The 19,478-nt window shown below is 40.3% G+C and overlaps 2 protein-coding genes across 3 annotated transcripts; one reads left to right on the top strand and one right to left on the bottom strand.

The window, feature by feature from the left end:
• The first annotated feature begins 453 nt into the window (after positions 1–453).
• LOC124148553 (monocarboxylate transporter 5-like) lies at positions 454–7,299 on the top strand. Its single transcript, XM_046519691.2, has 5 exons — positions 454–558; positions 2,040–2,183; positions 2,626–2,772; positions 3,862–4,857; positions 6,406–7,299. The coding sequence occupies exons 1-5, from the start codon at positions 519–521 to the stop codon at positions 6,522–6,524; spliced, it is 1,446 nt and encodes a 481-aa protein (XP_046375647.1). The 5' UTR covers positions 454–518; the 3' UTR covers positions 6,525–7,299.
• A 381-nt stretch (positions 7,300–7,680) lies between these two features.
• LOC124148589 (NFX1-type zinc finger-containing protein 1-like) lies at positions 7,681–19,265 on the bottom strand. Of its 2 annotated transcripts, none has more exons than XM_048390540.1 (4): positions 17,934–19,265; positions 17,089–17,167; positions 11,069–16,257; positions 7,681–10,457 (listed from the first exon to the last, which is right to left on the bottom strand). In XM_048390540.1, the coding sequence occupies exons 2-4, from the start codon at positions 17,130–17,132 to the stop codon at positions 10,255–10,257; spliced, it is 5,436 nt and encodes a 1,811-aa protein (XP_048246497.1). In that variant the 5' UTR covers positions 17,133–17,167; positions 17,934–19,265; the 3' UTR covers positions 7,681–10,254. The 2 variants fall into 2 exon arrangements, with proteins under 2 accessions (XP_048246497.1, XP_046375708.2); XM_046519752.2 differs by having other exon boundaries at positions 19,113–19,265.
• Between the last annotated feature and the right edge of the window lie 213 nt (positions 19,266–19,478).

The raw sequence follows: 19,478 nt of genomic DNA, 5'->3' as shown, positions 1-19,478 counted from the left end.
TTCTAACGTACAATTATTGTGATCACGTTTTCGTTAACTTTGCGAAAATGTTTCCAAATTCTACACAAACGACGTGCCAATTTAGACATACCCATAGACGTACATGTACGTCTGATAATACCTGCAGCTTGACACTGAAGAAACCAACTACATGCATAAATTTAATGCGTTATTGCAAGTGTAATATTAAAACAACACTCTTTTTGCTTTCCTATTAAAATGGCGTTGTTATGCTAAAGCGATAGTTAATATGCACGGATTCCGCAACACAAACACAATGCAGTGAACTATTAATGGGTATGTTATAATGAAATATTAGCCAGTTGAGTTGGTCAACACAAAGTTAGTACACAGCACGGGAACGCGAAGCATTTGACCTCGCGTGTTGCACGGATAGGGGAACAGTTTATCCACAATCATACCGCTTAATACATGACACAGCTTGACAGTCTATATAGAGGAGGTGTACCAGCGTGTGTACCACTTGCATCACTGAGAACTGGTAATTTTGTCTAAGAATGACATCAGACGAAGGATGGTCGTGGGTAGTGTTAACAGGTAAGAGATGTCATGCCCGTATCCCTGGACTGATCATGTTCTTTGAAAGGCATTTAGAAGTGATGTGAGGTGAGGTGAAATGGGTTTAACGTCGCGTCCAAGATTATTGCACTTATATAGCGACCATTTAGAAGTGACACACATAAGGAGGAGAATATATGGATGTCAACTTCTTTACTATGAGGGACACCTGATGAAGGAAAGGTTGTGTTCCTCATAATACAGACGGTGACATCCATATATTCTCTGCCTTGGTATCACTTCTAAATCCCTTTCAAAGATATGTCAATATTGCATGTTACAATGACCCACATTTAGAGGTGACATTGTATACTGACAACCACCGCGTATGCACGTGATGAAAATGCTTATCATACAGCTGAAGTATTTATATTTTATAAGTATCTCCCTGAATCATTTTTGGGAAGAAACATTATTTCTATATGTATTGACAATCGGGAAGTTGACTCGGCCAAATAGGGCACGTTTGACGTCGAATGAACTGGTTTCGCAAGGAATAATGGACCGTGTTGTGACCGTCCGTCCAGCAAGCTGAATGGTCAGCTCCTCTTGTTGGTACGGTCCTAGATTGGTGTATGAGCACGTATACAAGCCTATTGAGAATTGTTGATCAATGAAGCTGTTAGTCCTCATAAGCCAGTGGTCGAGTATGAATCTATGGCTTAACGAGAGTTGCTGAATCAACATACTGGGTTGACGATAACCGCCCTTCGCCCTTCCCCAGTCACAGATTCGAGTTACAGCAAACAATAATTATTTTCGAAGGTCGTACTTTTTGTACACACAATGCCAAGATGGTCAAATTGGCATGTAGAATTCTGAAATAATTGAGTGCTACGTATTTTGTTGACACTGAACTAACTTTGTTAGATGATACACATTTTGTGTTGAATGAGTGAGTGAGTGAGTGAGCTACGTTTAACAATATTCCGTTACGTCGTGTCAGTTTAATGTGGAAGGAAAGCTCGAAGTGATGCAGGTCTCGGACGTTTGCTACTAGCCCGGGTACGGCGATAGAGTCACCCTGGCACCTGTCCTCACGTCACTGTATTATCACAAGTGTAGGAAATCCTTACGACCCTTTGACCGCTCATGCTCGGTTGCCTTATGCAATGTTCTGTATCAGTCACGTGTGCGTTCTGTTACTCCAGACGTTAACGCCCTTAACTGATAGGTAACACCGACATTTGCTCTCTGGATTGTGGACACAATCTATAAGTTGTGAAAACACGCACGGTGGACACTTACAAGACCTTTGTTATTTGTTCTAGAATGCCTATAATTCGCTTTATTCAAATTCCATATACTATATCTCACGATGGCTTCACTGTAAGAGAATTCGATATATGTTACTTGCAAGTGGTATATGTTGTCATGTTTAAAATCAAGAAGTAAAATAGACAAGGATGTTAAGTCACCACGATTCATGACTATGTATCTTATATAATAATTGTTTTCAGCGTGTTTCTTCATGAACGTTCTCAACGCTGGATACATCAAATGTTTTGGAATACTGTTTGTGGAAGTTGAGAAAATGTTCAATGCAACAGCGTCTGTGGCATCGCTGCTCATGGGTGTCAACGCTGCGGCTTACAGCATCACCGGTAAACAGGTCGTTTTTTCACAGACTTACTTATTATTTCATGCCTTTCATCCCCGTGTCTGGATTACGACTTCCACTTTCACAAAGTAGATTGTGGTGCCATCGATTCATTAGGACGGGCTATTTCCTCATCGCCACACGAACCAAATATCTCACGTTGACTTTCCATCAAAATAATGATTTGGGCCTGATGCTGCTGCTTCATATCGGCATATTGGTTATATCACGTCGTTACAGTTCAATGAGTGTTCAAAGATATCTTAGCGAAGTTCTTACCCTTAGTCATGGTGGTCGAAAATGTGATTCACTGATTTTACCTGATGAGAACCATTATCTATCACCACAATTGATTCCGGTGGTTTCCTCAATGGTGTTATAACCTCACCGACTTGCATTACTTCGAGCTTAAACCTCACTCACTCCCTCATTGAGTTCTGTTTCAGCATTATTTGTCCTCAACGTCGTTCTGGAGAAAATCACCATCAGGACAACAACGATAGTGGGTGTGTTGATACTTGCCACAGGCGTCTTTATCAACTCCTACGCAAGCAGCGTCTACGTGCTGATCTTCTCCCAAGGCGGAATAGCAGGTTCATCTTTAATTATTATACAGACCCCTGTAACGATAAATTACTTAGAGGACACTGCTGGATATTCAGAGTTGTAAAGGACCCCCACAACCTATGCTTTGGTAAGAGGCGACAAAAGGAACAGGGTTTTGAGGCTCTGTGACAATGCTGATTGAGCGTGATCGTACCCGACGGCGGCGACAGACGTGTCACATATCTAGCACTGGTTTTTCTGATCCAGACTCTATGATTTATAGGCCGTTTAGCTACAACACACAAACAAAAGATTACAGGAGTCGGTATGTGTGATGATTTGTTTGTTTGTTTACTTGGTTGTTTGTTGTTTAACGCCGCGCTCAGCTACATGTATATGACGGCGGTCTGTAAATAATCGAGTCAGGACCAGATTGACATCATGAGCATCGATCCACGCAGTTGGGATACGAAGACATACATCCACTAAGTCAGCGAGGCTGACCAACCGATCCCGTTAGTTGCCCTTTACGGAAAGCATTGGTTGCTGAAGAACTATTTTATACCCGGATCTTCACGGGTGGCATGTATGATGAAGCCCCATTAATACGAACAGAATCTAATCATTGTCATAAAATGTCCCTTTTAATATGTAAGCGCTTCATGCAGTAATCGTCTGGATAAATGGGGTCAGGAAATGAAGTGAAATTACTGTAACACTAAAGTTGGATTCACAGCACGGCTCAGGGAAAGAACCTCATTATTTTACCATCTAAGGGGCGCAAATCTTCAAAATGATGTTGATAATTTGTTCCTCAGGAGATCGACTGTCCTGGGCTTTAGTTTAGTTAAAAAACGTGCTTCTACCATAACTACCTACTGGAAATATCTATCTTCGTATTTTCTTTACTTTCGGGATAAAATATAATTGTGTGAAGGTTCCGAAAAAAGTCTGTTGTTTAATTTTGCCTTTTCTGTTATATATTATGACGATTTTGTTTTACAAAAATCACCATCAGCTCCTAATGTATGGCAAATCAATCTGTTAACTATGTGTTATTTCTCAAGAACGACCCTACTATAATGAAAATAGCATGTATATATTGTATAAGGCATTGTACATATTATATTTTTCAGGAATTGGAGCAGCAATGCTGTACGGTCCAGGCTTGGTTATGGTTGGTAAATACTTCGTGAAGAAGCATGCTCTAGCTACTGCAATATGTAGTTGTGGTGTCAGCACTGGTGGGATGCTGCTCCCACCCCTCGTCCAGTACCTCATCCAGGAATACGGACTGAGAGGAGCCTTCCTCATCTTGGCCGGTATGATGCTGCAGATTCTAACCTTTGTGTGCCTCTATCGACCACAGAGGACGTCCATCTCTGTCGAACCAAAGCACATAGAAGAGGAGTTTTCTTACACTAAAACTGACGAATCATGTGAGAAAAATTTCCAGGGTCCAGTTTCTACCAATGCAGTGACACTTGCTGAGGAAACACAATGTGAAATACACGAATTCAATGGCAATGATGATTCGGAGGGACATATGTCCCAAAAAACATCTGATCCGGACGTTTCTGAGCATGACATATTTCTTGCAACGAAAACAGAACCGTTACAGAAGGGCAGGACAGCGTATAGCGTTGTATCAAGCTGCTTCAACGCTCTTAACTTATCGTTTTTTAAAAGGCCTCTGTACCTTCTTATATTTGGATTTACAGCGTTTGGGTTTCTAGGTGTAGGGTTATTACAGACGTTTGTGCCACCGCTGGCGAAGGAAAAAGGCCTGAGCGAAATGCAAGCAGCCATGCTTTTGACGCTTTTCAATGGCTTGGAACTAGTGAGCCGGCTTCTGTCTGGCGTTGTTTCAGAGTTACCTTGCGTAAAAAGACACCATCTTATTGCTTTCAGTATGATTGTACTAGGCATATTAAACCAACTGACCAGATATTTCAATGGTTTTGGACTAATACTGTCGTATATCGCAGTATTTGGAATTCTCAATGGAATATACCCAGCACTCCATCCAGCAGTGATCATAGACTTTGTTGGAATGGAATATTTTGCAAGAATATTCGGCTATGTTCAGGTATTTCATGGTGCCATGATGGCTGTTTGCTATCCAATAATGGGTAAGTATGATTTATATCTACAAACAGCTGCAATGTACTCACATCATATTGATATATGTTCTGTTAGGTCCTTGTCATTATCAACAAAGATCAAATGCGCTTCGTGTTAGTGTGGCACGTCATGGACAATATAGATGTACTGCTAACATGCTATACTGTGTGTTATTAATCTACTTAAAATTCTACTGTTACAATTTGGAGAATTTTTAAGTGAGGTCATGGTAAATAAAATTATCACCAAAGGCTCATTCTAACAAGAGTCATCCGAAGATGACATATCCCCCCGACGTGACATGTCGGTAAACTGTTTGTACCTTCAAATGTATTTAGATTGGCAAGGAAATCTTTTTCCTTGATGCCAAAACCAGAAATATAATGAAGGTTATTAAATATTGGTTCATGTAGCTCACTTTCTGATGATCTCAAGAAATTGTAATAACAATAACTTCGCAGATTCGCATATGAATAGCTCTGTAGTAGCCTCATGACACAAAGGCATAAAGAGAATGTACTAGGTTATGTAGCTCACATCATATATAGTATATGATATGGGTAAATAGTACACCTTAGAATTATATGTCAGGGGCTACAAATTAAAAAGATTAAAATCTATAAATAATAAACTGCATTACTTGTGAACATGATTGATATGTGCATAAAGTTTGGTGAATCTCTGTCGCATGGTTTAGAAGATATGCTCCAGACGAGGACATTACCTTAAGTTCATCAATTTTCAATTTAAATTGAAAAAAGAAAAAGAAAAAGAAAATCTGTTAATAGCAAAGGCACAACTACATAACCTGCTTGATAGGTGTAAATACTTTTGAGAAGCTAAGTTGTATGGTTCAAGAGATATGGTCCGGACAAGAGCAGTACCCTCAAATTTCCGAAGTTCATCATATTTCAATGGAAACGACAAAAATATAAAATTCTAAAAATCTCTAAATAGCAAAAGGCACTTCTACTGAGCCTGATTGTTAAGTGTACCAAGTTTTGTGAAGCTAGGTTGTACGGTTTAGGAAATGTGCTTTGGACAAACAATGACGGACGGACGGACGGACGGACGGACGGACGGACGGACGGACGGACGGACGGACGGACGGACGGACGGACGGACGGACGGACGGACAGACAGACAGACAGACAGACAGACAGACAGACAGACAGACAGACAGACAGACAGACAGACAGACAGACAGACAGACAGACAGACAGACAGACAGACAGACAGACGGACGGACATACTGATGGCTATATCCTCCCGTCATTATATGTCGGGGGGATAAAAATGACCACGCCAGCATCTCACTTCGTATTTCTCAGTAGGTAGAAAATTAATTCCCAACTGATTAGTAAGCACCCATGGTGTCGTACTTCAGATAAGGAAAGATAATGCCTTGGTTAACTTCCAGACAGTCACGATATAAACTGAACTCATTTTAAACTCATAACCATTTATTGGTCGACTGTAAACACAATCATATTTACGGCATGTTTGGAATGACCCTCGTTTCATCGTATATAAAGTTACCGTTACTTGTTTTGTAGGTGCCCTCAGAGATTTCTCTGGGAGTTACGCTGCCTCGTTCCACTTCCTGGGGGCATGTCAACTGATGTCAGCTATGTTTCTGCTGCTGCTTCCGATAGCGAAGAGAAATATCGAATAACTTAGCAGACAGGAAGCAGTGGAGAACAACGCACCGAAAACCACATCACATTAGTTAGGGACGTGCAACTTTCTGAGGGGTTTCCTGCTGCATTAAATAAAACACTGTTGCATATACAGCAACCTGAATAATGCGCACTTACTACTCCAGAGGTCCAGATCACTTTTTGAGCAATTCATCTATTCATCACTTTATTTGGTTTTGCCCAAAATTAGTGAATTTTTTAAGACTTTAAAACAATGAAATAATGTTTTAGATGTATATAACTGTTCTTAATATGCGGACTTGACTCGGAAAGTAAATGAGCTTGCAATTGTGTTTCGGAAATTAGCTCCTTTTAACCTTGGTGCAAAAGTTTCACTTGGTATTTACGCGTGCTGTTTTAATACATTTTAGTTTTTCATTTAATGCATGCGTTTCTGTGCGCAAGTTAATTGAAAGTTTTGAATATTTTGGGGGGTATTTTACGCAAATACGCAGATTATCTGAAGCTCTACTACTCACATGTGAATTTATTTGCATGCGTACATGTACTTGTTTTCAGAAGGTTTGTTTTTAATTTGTAACACATTACATGTGATTATGCCTTCGATCGTATGGTACATATGGGTAACTGCTTCTAAACACAATTTAGACGTTAAAGTTTTGTGAATGTGGTAGATGTTTTTTTAATGTTTTAAATTTGATCTAGGATTGCTATTGGGGATCAAACAGCCACAATGCCAGATGTCACAATGTGATACATGCAAACATGATAAAGCTATCATACCATGTCTTCAGTTTCCTTGTTATTTACTCATGGTTCCACTGAATGTGCTTGTTTTCACAGCAATATTCCAGCCATATCAAGGCTTCCTGTGGAAAAGCTGGTCGGTACCATGTAGACCGTTGGAAGGTAAACCAAACGGCCACACTTTCTGGGATACTAAGACATCCAATCAGCCAAGTCATAGAACCTGATCACCAGATCTGGTGTGACGCGAAGGTTCGTATGACTTAATTGAGGTGCTTAGACTCGAAGTGAATGAGTATGGTTTTACGCCGCTTTTATCAATATTTCAACAATATCGTGGCGGTAGACACTAGACATGGGCTTTCGGTGTGACTAGCGAACGTCGTAACCACTGACTGTTATGAATCTGAACACAAGCGAGACTCACAAATTGAAAGCCTTTATTATTCATTCTTGAAGTAGAACAGCAAAACATTAATAGCCATATATTGTACAAACATACAATCAGATTACAATCACAACAAAAGAACACTCTTTACGAAAAACAAGTTGGTAAATAGGAACTTGTTCTTATCTATAGAAGTGGAAGTCCTGAGGACCATCGAACATGTTTCGAGTTATCCGTAGTTCGAGACAAGAGTAGTGTCAACTCTAGACCTCATCATCGATAACGCCTTTCGTACATTTGCATCGAGTTAACAGAGTTTCACTTAATTTGAAACATATCTTTTACTGTAACAATATTTAATCCTTGAACGGTTCTGCTGTAAAATCCACTTTCGCATATTCTATGCTTGTAAGATCACCGTACAAATGTGTGTCAAGCATCAATAATAGACATAAATCTGTTAGAGTGAATACTCTTGACAAAGTTGACACCATTTATAGATCTTCTTTATTCCATGTCATTCAACTGTGAAGAAGTTGTTATCCATAAATTGTGTCTACTTTGTCATCCGTTAACTTCTAAGTAATGCCTATCAAACAATTCGTAAATATTTTTGTCATGAGATACAAGCTAGAATGATTCGAAAAATATAGTTACAAGGCTTTTGCCTCTCTTCATTTTTAGGTCATCTGATATAATGTAATCTCGTCAGTCGTCGTCAATAAACACTTTCTCCTGAGAAACCACGAATGAAGAATTTGCTAAAGAGATTCGCATCCTGTTTTCAATATGGCCACCATGACAACGATTTTGAAAATCTATTTAAGGTCATCACCGAATCATTATTGTTCAAAATGTAAATAGGTACAGGTGTAGGTAGTAGTGGGGCTCCACAAATAGCTTCCGTTTTTTGCGACATTTATTTTAATTTTGACCTTAATTTGACCTTTGAACTTTGACAATGCTCCTACATTCTCTCAATATACATTTTCTCGCACTGAAAGCATAATCACCTCAGAACCCACAAGACCAATACAGCCGAAATTTCAAATACGTGTTATCCTGACACCTAAATGTGTTCAAGAGGTTCGAATTCATTATGGAATTACCAGACTGAGGAACCTGAACTTCGGCCTGAATGTATATCATTATGATGACATCATTAGGATTTTAGTGGTATGGCTGTTTAAAATAATTAGAACAAAATTAAAGCATTAGAAAAATTACTCCCCTTAGACGGAATATAAGGCTCCATTTATCCTAAATAGTTGTTGCAGAAAAAGGTATGAGCAATGCTGAAAAGAACCTTTTAGACTCTTAGACATATCCAGGTGAGCTACAGTGCCCTAGCACTTTTTGTCGTTGAGTAGCATATAAGAAACGTTATACAAGAGCAACAAAGAATAGTAAAGTGAGCGAATTTAAGAGACACTTATGATCCATAGGATCGTATAAGCAATGTTTCAGCGTCACTGGCCATGTTGTTTTACCAGATATGTCAAAAATTGAATACTTGATGATGGACACACGGACTGACGACTCACTTGAGTTTCTGTCAGGTGAGATAAAATTCACCAACAATTACGTGAATGCATGTATGTAAAGTGGTAAAGAGGCTAGATTAGAATCTTTCGTACGCACCAGCAAAAACAGTGAAAGAAAGAAACACACTTATTAGACTGACATTACGCTACCCATACAAGTGCCTTTGGGCTCCTCTTGCAGAAAAAAAACTTCTACTCTAGAAAGGGCAAGTGTGTGTCACCAATATAACAAGTGCACGTGGAAGTGATACTTCTATCTACATATCTGATGTTATAATCAAGAAGAATAAAGTATCATAATCAAGAAGAATAAAGTATCATGTACTATCGAACAATGTCACTGTCTGAGTAACAATACTCACGATTAAGATATCATACACGAAGATGAAATAGATTTGAAGCCTCTTAACACCATTTGAGGGGAGATCAGGAACACAATACATTATGTGGGTGTACATATAAATCCCAGTCGTCAAACATCACTAACACATTGTTTATGATATAAAAAAAATAAACAGATTCAAAATAAAACAAGCAGATATAAGCAAGGATTAATTGTAGCGTCTGGGGAACTTACATGGCAATATATTGTATTGCTGTACAGTTTGTGTCACAAGGAGGACAAAGTAAGCAAGCATGAAAAGACTATCTTGCCATAACAGCCTGCTATGATTTAACAGAAGGCTTCGTGTGGCTTATAATTATTGGAACGTATCATATCAAGGTACAAGATAATCCATGAAAGGCATAGTTGAACTATGGCAAATATATGAGATAATACATTGGTTTAGACGTTGAGATGATCAACAATAATCAAATGAGTTTCATCATTGTACTACATTTGTATCCGGCTAATGAAATCAAATAATTGTAAGTCCACATTTGCTATGCATCATAAAGTGCTAAAACAGTAATGTTTGAACAGAGTGTGTATTTCTCACAATAAAGACACACTGGAGAGTCTCATGTCCATATTGACGTCAATGTAGAACAGAAAAGCGTTGTTACCAACTAGACAATAGCATCAATGTAGACAGGTGCACATGTGTGTTGCGCACATATCCATCAGCGGCCACCAAACTGCATTTGCAGAGCAAGCATGTAGTCTCTCTCCTCCGACCAAGGCGGTTCCTCTGCATTGTCCATCTCGGGAGCCCAGGCATTGTCCCCTGTGAGTCTATGGGCATCACCTCCTATAGTCCCGCCACATTCAGGACATGTGGCCTCCTCGTATGCTCTGCCACATTCACCAATAGCATAGACATGACCTGGGTAAAGACAAAAAGTACAACAATTAGATAGGTCAATCATACAGACAAAACATAATTATCCATTATCACCATGCATGTGGGACTATTATGCTGTTAGTCTATATTAGGATGTGCACTGATTTAACAGATAATTTTACATATAACCCTTTTTATACTAGCTGTAAATAAATATCACTGAGGTTGTATCATTTCATTTTATCTTAATCTTTAAGGGAGTAGCGCTGTTCATAGACATTTCCCATTTGATAAAACCCATGAACATGGGTTATAATAGTACTGACAAACCAATGAACATAATGGAATCGAACCCTAAAACAGCATATCTTTGCAGCTGAATGATGCAACCCTGTAGGGAGTTGTTGTGCCTCAGACCACTGTGTGATGTCTAGACAAGAGTGTAACAATGGATATTGACACACAATATTGGTGCATGTGGAATCATCCAACGAAACCTCACAGTTCAGTGTAAAGCGCATCCAGTTAATCTGCAACCCTAGACAAGAGAGTCGTACTTAATAATGATAACTTAGGACTTCTGTAATAGCAAGCAAATATGCCTGTAACCCTCAAATAAAAACCCAACAAAGCCTATCAATGCACCAACCTACCTCTCCTACACTTGTACCAGTGTCCACTGTTAAGTCCCATAGCTTCCACAATCATCAACCGTTCGTCATCCGTCACTCCAATGCCTGACCCTGGGACAAACTCCTTCACATCTTCCTTCATTTTTTTGGCTTCTTCCATAACGTCATCTCCCATTTTTGCGGGACGTTCCAGCTGCCTGATCATCGCGACTAAGTTCCTCATGATCCGTGCTGGAACCTCCTTCTTATCAACGTCTATCCATTCCCTTGAGTCTATAAGGTACTTCAGCAGACTCAAGCGTTCCAGTTCTCTATGTGCATCCTGGACCTCTTGCTTGCCAAAACAAGACCTTGGAAGAAGGGCCCAATCTTTGAAGTCTTTCAGACAACTTAAAAGAGTTCCATAAGTTTCATTGCTAGCTTGTTTGAATTTTCCGAGGCTTTCCTTCACGGTCCTTTTGATGCTGGATATTTGTCTAATGATACGAATTTGTCGATCTTGGGTTGACAGAATGGTCACTGAATGAACCGAAAAAGACCTTAAGAGTACATTCACAGGACCCAAGTCATCTGGATGAAGACGATTCCTCATCTTGTCCATAGAGTCTCTGAGTTCTTTGACATTTTTGTTATCTCCAATAACCTTCCTTTTGGCTTTTTCTATGCTTGACAGTGCCTGCTTAATGATGTTGCCGTATCTGAGATTCCTTCTGATTGGCGTGAGGCATCGAGGACATGTCTTCAGTTGAACTAATGTCTTGTCCTTGTCTTCAGATGATTCATCCATGAAACGATCCAAATCTGTGACTTCAAAAATGTGTTTGCAGTCTTCTAGTTCAATAAATCGAGCATTTGGTTCATCTTCATTTCCAAGCAACACATCTGGCATTTTGTCCTTGTCGCAATGTCGACACAACTTTGGACATGGTTCACCACACATGCCAATACACTCATGACCACACTCAAGTTTCTTCCTACAAATATCTTTGCATCGTGGTCTGTCACACTCATCCCCGCATGGCATGCTACATTTGAAGTGGCGACATTTCCACTGGCATTGCTCCTTACATGAAGCACAGGGATCTCCACACTTCTGCGGACATTTGCTGTGGTTGCATCTGTTCTCACACCTCCTGGTACAAGGTGGACAGTTGCTACAAGACGACTGGCATTCGTGTCCGCATATGAGGATTCGTTTACATTCTGAAGGACAAGGCTGATGCAGACGCCCTTGATGGCATGTACCACATTTACCCTTGCATAGATCTCCACAACTGAGCATTTCACCACATTCATGATTGCAAACAGCTGTATCTCTATCTCTGCATTCCACTGCTATGGTATGACCACATGGCCTGGTGACTTCCACAGGCTCCCTGCATGGAGGATGAGGCTGTCCACATGCACCCTGGCATCCATGGCCACATGGTAAACTATCATTACATCGTTCCTGGCACTGATACGTCAACTCATCTTCTTCACAAGGAATCATTTGGACATGTCCACATCTTGGAAGGGTTTTCTCTATGAGTACAGGGCAGGGTTTGCATGGCTGGTAGCAAGGGAGATCACAGTGGTAACTTTTACATTTCCGACACTGCCGCTTGCATGGTTTTGAACATGTGATGGATTTGTGCTCTGCATCAATCACATGACACATTCGAGGGCACACGTGACCACACGCTAGGCGGAAGAGACAAGGTTTGGTACAGCCTCCTTCAGGGACTCTTTCAAAATCCCTTGGATCCATTGCTCCAACTCCCATGTCATCCGGGTGATTTTGACATGACAGAGGCAGAGCAGGCCCATAAAATCCTTTCATAGATGCTTTTGTAGCAATGTCCTTTAGCAGTGGGCTATAGATAGTGATGTGACTGAAGTTTCCAATAACATACAGTCCTATTTTGGCCCTAGAGAGTGCAACACATATCCTGTTGTTCTCGTTCAAGAACCCAATTTTTGTTTCATCTCCACTTCGGACAAGCGACAACAGCACAATGTCATTCTCTTCTCCTTGGTAACTGTCAACAGCAACAACTCTCACCCCTTCAAACTGCGATTTTGGCATCCTATTCTTCAGACAATGCATTTGGGCGGAATACGTTGTCAATATTGTAATTTGCTCAGTACCATAGCCCTGCTTCAGAAGGTATTTGCACAGACCTACTAAATATTGAGCTTCATGTTCATTCTTAAAACTTTTTGACTCTTCATCATATTCATGTGGGTACTGATGTTCAATGAAGTACACATTCCTTGCAATACCCTTTACATTGTCATATTTCTGCACACTCTTGTCATCTTTCAAATCTTTATAGAGTGGTCGAATGACGTCTGCTATTTCAGGTCGCATTCTGTGTTGCCACAGTAGTGTATCGTGTGGAAGACCAGAATTCACCATCCTCTCAAAAAGAGATATTTCCAGATTGTATTTCTTTGCAAGATCGTAAACAGTTGGGTTTGGCCTCAGCTGTAAGTGATCTCCAATGAGGATAAGATGTTGACATCTCCGACTGAGGGTTCCTATAACGTGGGCCTCAAGCACTTCGGCTGCTTCTTCCACAACAATAATCTTGGGACCAATTTCGTTCAGAACCTTCTGATACCTTGCTGCACCTGTTGTCGTCATCCCTATGATCGAGCAATTCTGAAGAATGGTCCTGTCTTCTTGCATTAAGACTTCTTTGTATTGTTTAGTCAGACGTCTATAATCACCTTCTTTGTCTCTAATTTCTCCTTTGGTCTGTCGACAGAGTACATCCACCCAGTATCTGTACATCCTCCATCTGTCTTTAATGCTCAGCCTCCAGATGTTACGCACATTTGCAGCTTCGGGTGATGTCATTCTCTCAGTTGAGCGTAATTTCTTAATGAGACTGACTTTCAGTGATCTCTTCTGTCTCTGTTTCTCCTCGTGGATTTTCTTCTGTTGTGGTGGCATAAACATTGTAACTGTTGAAGCATCAAGATTGGTTATGTCTAACCCCATACATTCCCTGCGGACGTGCTGAATATCAGCATCTAAACCTTGTGCTTTACTACGAACATCATCATAGTCATATTCATCATCCAAGTCAATCAGGTCTTCCTCAAGATGTCTTTGGTTGCGGTGATTTACTGGGATATCAATCATCTCTTCTTCTTCTTCATACTCTTCTTCCTCCTCATCAGCCAACTTTCGCTCCTCTAGTTGGTGTTGAAGATATTCACCTTCCTCTTCAATATCAAATAATCTCTTCTTGATCCCTAACCAGGTAACTATCTGACAGGTCTCATACTCATTCCCAACAGAGAAGTTACCTGCTGTGGCTTTTGTCATGAACTCTTTTAAGCAACGTTCATGTACAATTTCTCTCTCTGCTACTTCAAGTTTAGCAGCTGTGGTATGAATTTCTGCCTTCAGTGAATCCATTGCTCTCAGAGTCTCCAATTTCCCTGCATGAACAGTCATTGGCAGGGATCTAAGATCTCTTACTCTCTGTCTAGCATTTTTCAAGGAATACTCTTGCATGATTTCACTCTTGCTTCGAGCACCAACTCGTATGAGTCTACCCTTGAAAAACTTCAAAATTCCTTCTAAGAACTGATCCAATGCATGGTTGGTATAGCATACTACAAGGATTGGCAGTTTCTCTTGTCCTTGAAGCCATACGTGAGAGTTATGGAGCAAAGTCTTCAGGATTTTGATTCCAAGGTATGTCTTACCCGTACCTGGGGGTCCTTGTATGAGAACAAATTCTCTCATCAATGCATTTCTCAAAGCGGTATGTTGGGAGATGTTAAGGTGTAGAAAATTTGGCATTGGCCAAGTTGAAATGTCTTTAATGTTTACATCCTTTGCTATATTCGATCCTGCTGGAAACCCTTCAGCACTACTGGCATTGTCCGCCAAATCTGTCATTTTGTAATCTTCATCAAGCAGTGGTCGCAAGTCGTACAAAACATTTTGCTGATGCCTCAAGTACAACGGTGTTTGTACATCATTCTGACACTCAACAATGTATTGCTGGAATGGAAAGTTTCTCTCTGTGAGTTCTTTCATTCCCTCAAGGATATATTTGTAAGATTCAAAGTAGGCTGGAGATTCAACCATTGCAAACCTTTCATCCCGATTGATTCTTGCCACCTCGTCATGTTGGGAGATGAACTGCACATCAACAAGTCCATTCTTCAAATGTTCCTTCTCCCTCTGATCAACTGTAGCAAAGAAAATGTTATCTTTGAAATTATCTGAGGACAAGCAGAGTAGTGACCCAAATATCAACCTTCGCGTAGCATCCCACTTAACATGTCGTAGTGGTTTGGAATCAAATGCAAGCCTGTATCCCAGACCATTGTGTGTGCAAACCGGTCTAATGATCTGGACATCTGTGTAGATCCTGTATCCTACTGAAGTGTTTTCAGCAACAGTTTGAAAGTCAACAATATTTTTTTTCAGTGGTATGATTACATCTGCTCGGAAAAGACGAAACTGGCATTCAAGATAATGTTCAAGATCCCTAAAACGATCTTTGACTTTATTTGGGAGTAGAAAGACTTCTGTTGTCCCATCCAATTCATCCTTCCGAGGAATAATTGGTAGTTCGCGAAAGTTCTCAGGTGGAGGTTGGTCTTGATTCTGTGCTATGGCAGCTGTACCACCTGTTGCCCCAACGGCCGGGGAGGGAGGAGGAGGTCGAGACTTCAAAAGGAGATCCGAAATTTCGAGCATGCTCTTATTGAGGTCTTCGTCTTTCATGCCACCTTTCTGCCACAGGGACTGGACCATGATAGTGATTGTCTGGACTTTGATCCATCCATCAGTGGGCATTCTACTCAGCATCTCTTTCATCAGCGGCAAACAATCTCTTACCACACCATTGTCCCCATGCTCGTTCATGCTTAGCTGAGTGAGGAGACGAATTAGAGTAGAATCTAAGAATTGCGTTAAAAGGACGTTCATGATCATTGTATTCAATCCCTCGGGCATCGATTCACACTGACATGCCTTACTAAGTGCGGCTAGGACTGATTTGGTTGCATCTACGCTAAGATCCGTTTGTTTTAGAAAATCCATAAGTCCATTGTTAGGTCTGCTCAGCCGAGTAAGAACTTCTGCAGGGTCCTTAGATAACATGTCTCTTATTATAGAAGTTGTAATCCTTGAGGTGCCCCTTGGTCTTTCATGTCCTCTTCCTCTCCCCTTGCCTCCATGTGCACCAGCGCCACCCCTTATCAATGCATAAGACATGTTAAGGGTATTAACAATAGCTCTTGGTGTGTCTCCTCAAACATGTAGTGAGTGAGTGAGTGAGTGAGTGAGTGAGTAAAGTTTTACGCCGCTTTTAGCAATTTTCCAGCAATATCACGGTAGGGGACACCAGAAATGGGCTTCACACATTGTACCCATGTCGGGAATCGAACCCGGGTATTCAGCGTAACGAGCGAACGCATTAACCACCAGGCTACCCGACTGCCCCCCAAACATGTGGTGTGAGAATTGGATACTGTATAGGTGACGCTGTATAACAATAATTATATAAAAAATGTTACATTTCCTGTACCTTTTTAAAAATGTGTAATAGCTGAGTGGATACGTTTCGAAGCCGTATTCAGTTATATAAGGTTAGTTGTTTGTTTTTAATGCAGCAATTTATTGTAAAATTTACGACAAACGGACAACGTGCTACGACATAATCTCACTTGACCTATATGAGGACAAGGTTGTGTAGCCGGCACAGGATTATCAAAATTATTTTCACCATAGATCCTCAATCTCAAATAAACAGTCTGAGACCTGCATCACTTCGGGCTTTCCTCCCACATTAAGCTGACACGCCGTGATATAACTGGAATACTGTTAAAAGCGGCGTTAAACCCAACTCACTCACTCACTCAAATAAACAGCAAAAACATGTGTTATCACCAGTGCCATAGCAGCCATATATATATATCGAAGCAATCGTTCCTCGTGTAATATAATAAGAATTACAGCCTCAGAAGTACCGATTCTAAGTGCATATATATTTGCATGTTACATATGTCTGAGTTGCCATAGTTACCGTCGCTGTGGCAAAGACTGCTCCTCCGCGCTTTCATCGTCCATTGTTTAGGGATCAGTACTCACTTGGCCTTGATCACCTGGAACAGATTTTCACATAATCAGCCTGCAGTATGAGTTATACGTGTCACTTATGGAGTGTAGGTCATTGTGTGAGATGAAGAGACTTGTACCTTGTTGCCACAAACATTAGGACGTCATGAAATTCGCACAGACCGGCCAACCGACTCCAAGCAATCAGATAGCTAGATTCATTAACGTCATCTTTCTGTTATTCCAAAAATATGTCAATGTTGTCATTTGGTGAATAGAGTCATACTAATGAGGTGATATAACTAAACGAATTATTTATTTATTTATTCATTTATTTATTTATTTATATATACTCACCGCCATAAGAAACGCGAACCCTAGAACATAAGTACGTTAGGATGAGATGTTTCCACTGTGTACCACTTTATGGCAAAATTAACAATCTGTCACCACAGAGGGAGTGTCTTTATTCTTATGACTATATACTGATTATGGATCTATGTATCCACATGTGAGCGTCGGTTCACACGACATTACAGTAGGTACGTTTGTGCATCGAACCAATCTATTATTTTGAATTTAAGTAATTCTTCATATATTAACCCAAAGGTATGGTATTCGCGTTTCTTTTGAGCGTTTTGAGTAGATATTATTATACCACAATTGCAATCGGTGTTAACTGTAGACTGTCACAGTTTGTATGCTCAGCTGATCACTTGCAACTATTTGTTTTTCAACACTTTCATTGCTGGTCAAACGATACGTTTATCTTTATGCTGTGTCTGGAGACACCCGATACATGTATTTAATTACCAGGTATTGCATGTCAGCACAGGTGTCGGCCGGATCCAAAGATATACACAAATAACTCCAACATCCTGGTGCTGTTTGCAAACTGTTATCTGTAGTAGGCACAATAACAAATTAAACAATTTGTGTGCAGTGAAATACATTTGTTATTTTAATGCATTATTTTTATTTTTATATGTATGCATATATACACACGTAGTTGGTCACAAACAACTAATCCGTTCGTGAGAGGCGGCCTAATGGATCTGGGGGTCAGGCTCGGTGACTTTATTTAATTGTGGGTCATAGTCCTCTGACGGCGTGGGTCGCTGCTCAAAATATCAATCACTGGACTGTCTGGTCCAGGCTCGATTAAACACAGGTCACACTCACGTAACTTGAATATACCCGAGTGCAGCGTGAAAAACAAATATGCACACACAAACACACACAAACACAAGCAACAAAAGACACAACACAAAGCTCATTCGATGCCTCATTGCATAATACCTGGAGGGAACGCTTTTGGTTGTTAATTTCATTCTATTCATCTATTTTGACGGGTTGTGTTTTTTGTAAAATAGACAAATCGTAGATAAATATCAGTTGCTACGTTCGAACTACCTACCGATATGATTGCGTTCTTGCCATCGTTATATATTGGCTTCAGAGAATAGCGCCACACGAGTTACCTCCCTTGAAAATATCGACGCACTTTTCAAAACACTTGCCAGGGATAAAAAATAACACGGTTTTCACATGACTACCAGTCGAAAACTTTCAATATTTGGAAAATAATTTTACATTTGGATAAATGCATAACTAATCTTCCTACGGCTGCAGCTATCCATAATTGTAATACATACATGCCACGCGCAAATCCTCCTTGTGTGTGAACATGTTCTCACTGCATTTTGACGATATGAGTGATTTCTACATTTCGACCCTATTCAACAGATACTTTCAAACCACACTCAACAAAAATATATATCTATCTCATTGCACACATTCTGGTCACTACACCAAGTAAATCTCAAATGCCATCTAACCAGTATGCTGAAACACGTCTGTGTAATATATTACATGCAGCCATGATCACGGAAGTGAGTACCATGAACAACCTACGTTTTTTTCATGATCATTGGGACATACGACCCTCGCCACACGGGTTGAACAATCACCGACTGTAATACTGCTACTTACCTTGTGTGCTCTACAGTCGCCATTTCTCTCTGCCACCCTTTCATGGCGTTGTTAATCTCTTCTCGGAACAGAAGGGAAATCCCCGAAACGAAACCGAAACTAGGAATTTCATTGGTTGTTAGATCTAGCGATAGCTTTAAGTGATGTCATTTAAGTTATGAGAGTCAAGTGACCTGCATATCACAATTTGGTGACGTCATGAGGCATATATATGTAACAGGTTAACATCAAGTTCAATCAGGATGTAAACTTACAGAAGGTAGGACTGATTCACGCAAACTCTGAGTCGTCCTAAAAGCTGACAGAGCATTTTATTGTTTTCATTTATGTAAGAAAACATATGGTAATATAAATATATAATTGTAT

This window comes from Haliotis rufescens, unplaced genomic scaffold, assembly GCF_023055435.1.
Source record: "Haliotis rufescens isolate VD_foot unplaced genomic scaffold, xgHalRufe1.0.p SCAF_9, whole genome shotgun sequence".
Taxonomy (NCBI): Eukaryota; Metazoa; Mollusca; class Gastropoda; order Lepetellida; family Haliotidae; genus Haliotis; species Haliotis rufescens.
This window is presented reverse-complemented; position numbering and strand designations above follow the sequence as displayed.

Excerpts from the sequence above, each read along its gene's own strand:
- LOC124148553 (XM_046519691.2), top strand. The coding sequence starts at position 519 with ATGACATCAGACGAAGGATGGTCGTGGGTAGTGTTAACAG. Across the intron at positions 2,773-3,861 it reads CTCCCAAGGCGGAATAGCAG|GAATTGGAGCAGCAATGCTG; the intron begins GTTCATCTTTAA and ends TATATTTTTCAG. Across the intron at positions 4,858-6,405 it reads TGTTTGCTATCCAATAATGG|GTGCCCTCAGAGATTTCTCT; the intron begins GTAAGTATGATT and ends CTTGTTTTGTAG.
- LOC124148589 (XM_048390540.1), bottom strand. The coding sequence starts at position 17,132 with ATGGACGATGAAAGCGCGGAGGAGCAGTCTTTGCCACAGCGACG. Across the intron at positions 16,258-17,088 it reads CAGTCTTTGCCACAGCGACG|GGGTGGCGCTGGTGCACATG; the intron begins GTAACTATGGCA and ends TGCATTGATAAG. Across the intron at positions 10,458-11,068 it reads CTGGTACAAGTGTAGGAGAG|GTCATGTCTATGCTATTGGT; the intron begins GTAGGTTGGTGC and ends GTCTTTACCCAG.